This window comes from Impatiens glandulifera, chromosome 6 (genome assembly GCF_907164915.1).
Source record: "Impatiens glandulifera chromosome 6, dImpGla2.1, whole genome shotgun sequence".
NCBI classification, from domain to species: domain Eukaryota; kingdom Viridiplantae; phylum Streptophyta; class Magnoliopsida; order Ericales; family Balsaminaceae; genus Impatiens; species Impatiens glandulifera.
Genome location: NC_061867.1, coordinates 10,455,278 through 10,457,118, shown reverse-complemented (window position 1 = coordinate 10,457,118; position 1,841 = coordinate 10,455,278). Strand labels below are relative to the sequence as shown.

The 1,841-nt window shown below is 32.2% G+C and overlaps 1 protein-coding gene across 1 annotated transcript; it reads right to left on the bottom strand.

The window, feature by feature from the left end:
• Positions 1 to 290: 290 nt before the first annotated feature.
• LOC124943129 (LOB domain-containing protein 27-like) lies at positions 291 to 1,249 on the bottom strand. The gene is made up of 2 exons (XM_047483685.1): positions 483 to 1,249; positions 291 to 393 (listed from the first exon to the last, which is right to left on the bottom strand). The coding sequence occupies exons 1-2, from the start codon at positions 1,247 to 1,249 to the stop codon at positions 291 to 293; spliced, it is 870 nt and encodes a 289-aa protein (XP_047339641.1).
• Positions 1,250 to 1,841: the final 592 nt, after the last annotated feature.

The window sequence follows — 1,841 nt, the reverse complement described above, 5'->3', positions numbered from 1 at the left end:
AAGCCGAAATATCCAATGCTATATCCGATGAAAATGCTAAGAATATATTATTTGCAAAATGTCCATTTAAAATTTCCTTTCCATTAAGTAAATATCAAACATACCTTAAAATTTGTCTTAGCCATCAAAGTTTATTGATTTAAGATTGATTGATCCACAACCAACCAAAGGTAGAGCAGACCATCAACAGTTAAAATGTAATTTGTAGTGTCTTTTGTAATATGGCAACCAAATAGATTGCTTATTTGCATCACCAACTATGCATTTCCTTCTCTTGGTGAGTTTGTCGATCAATTGACACTAGTCAGGCTGAAACACGCAGCAGCATTCTTTAATTCCTTCTTCGATACATGCTGGAACGAGTTAGTTGTATCTTTCAAAGATGTATCCGAGCTACAAAAATCGTTTAAGAATAATAACAAATAGATCAGTAAAAAATTAGAACTTGTTAGACATCCAATTTTATTTTGTAAGTCACCAACCTCGTATCAGATGCGTCATTGGAATCTAAATAAGATTGTTTATCGTCAATTGTATCAAAATAAGTATGCATCTCATCGTAATCTTGGACTGGCTCTTCTTGTATATTTTGATGTTGGGATGAAACTAAGAGAGGTTGTTGCATCGTCAAAACCGAGTTGTTACTCATAATATTGTTGTTTTCAGTACCACTAAAGTTGTGCTGGGGGTACGCATGTTGAATCCACATTGAATTATTTTCGTCATTGTAAGCGATGTTCATGTTGTTGTTTGTGTAGTGTTGTTCATTGGATGAAACAGGCAGTGAATTAACATCAGCTTGTTCATGATACAAGGTTAATGCATTAATTCCTAGTTGAAGATTAGATGTACAATCATCTATAATAGTTGATCCATCTTGCATATGTGTTTGTTGCTGTTGTTGTTGTCTGTAAAGACGAAGTTGAGTAAGAACCGCATGCAATTCCATCTCAGTCTGGTGTATTTGAGACTGAAGCCCTCTAATGAAATAACAACACCCCTCAACAGGATATCTATCGCGCATATTAGATTGAAAAATAATGGAATTCATAGCTTCTCGAGTTTGAGATTGATCAATACTTTTCAAAATCTTAACTATATTGCTCACACCGAAAAGGCGATGCGCATTTTGAAACATCTTGGGCTGGTCGGCTGGGAAATATGGTGCGAGCAAACACTTGGGAGTGCATCTTCTCCTTTGGTATTTGCAGGCTGCACAAGCATGAGTTGTGCCACCTTTAAGGGTCATTAGGGTTAGGATTTGTATGATTTTTAAGCTGAAAAATATGGGTTTAGAGATCAAGAGATCCGGAGAGGGATAGGCCAAGGCTGAGGGATCGGATCATATTTGGGGAATGAACAAGTCTCATTATTATATGTGCCAATATAATAAGCTTATGATCATTGTGAACAGATGTTGGAAAATTACAAACTCCTAATTTAATGGAAACATTATGTGGTCACAAGCCAAGTCTTAAATCTATTAATTAAATCTTGTGGTTTTAGTTTTCTAAAGTAATTAAAAACTACTCTATTTTGATGGCCCTTGTTTTTCAACAATAATAACTAACATTTAAATTGACTAATTCTACCTAATTTAATTCTAATATGTCACAAGATAAGAAGTTTAAGAACAATAATAATACTGTCTAATCTATTCAAATACATCATAGGTCAATTTAATTTTTATTTTATATAATAGAAAAGATGAAATTAAAAGATAAAATGTTTTTTTATTTAATTATATATATTAGTTTTTTTAACATTTGTTAACTATTTTATTATAATAATTTTAATTTTGGTGAATTAATTTTTTTAAATGAAGTGTTTTTAAATTATCA

Coding starts and splice junctions, on each gene's coding strand:
- LOC124943129 (XM_047483685.1), bottom strand. CDS start 1,249: ATGACCCTTAAAGGTGGCACAACTCATGCTTGTGCAGCCTGCAAATAC. Junction 394..482: donor AATGACGCATCTGATACGAG/GTTGGTGACTTA, acceptor CGATTTTTGTAG/CTCGGATACATCTTTGAAAG.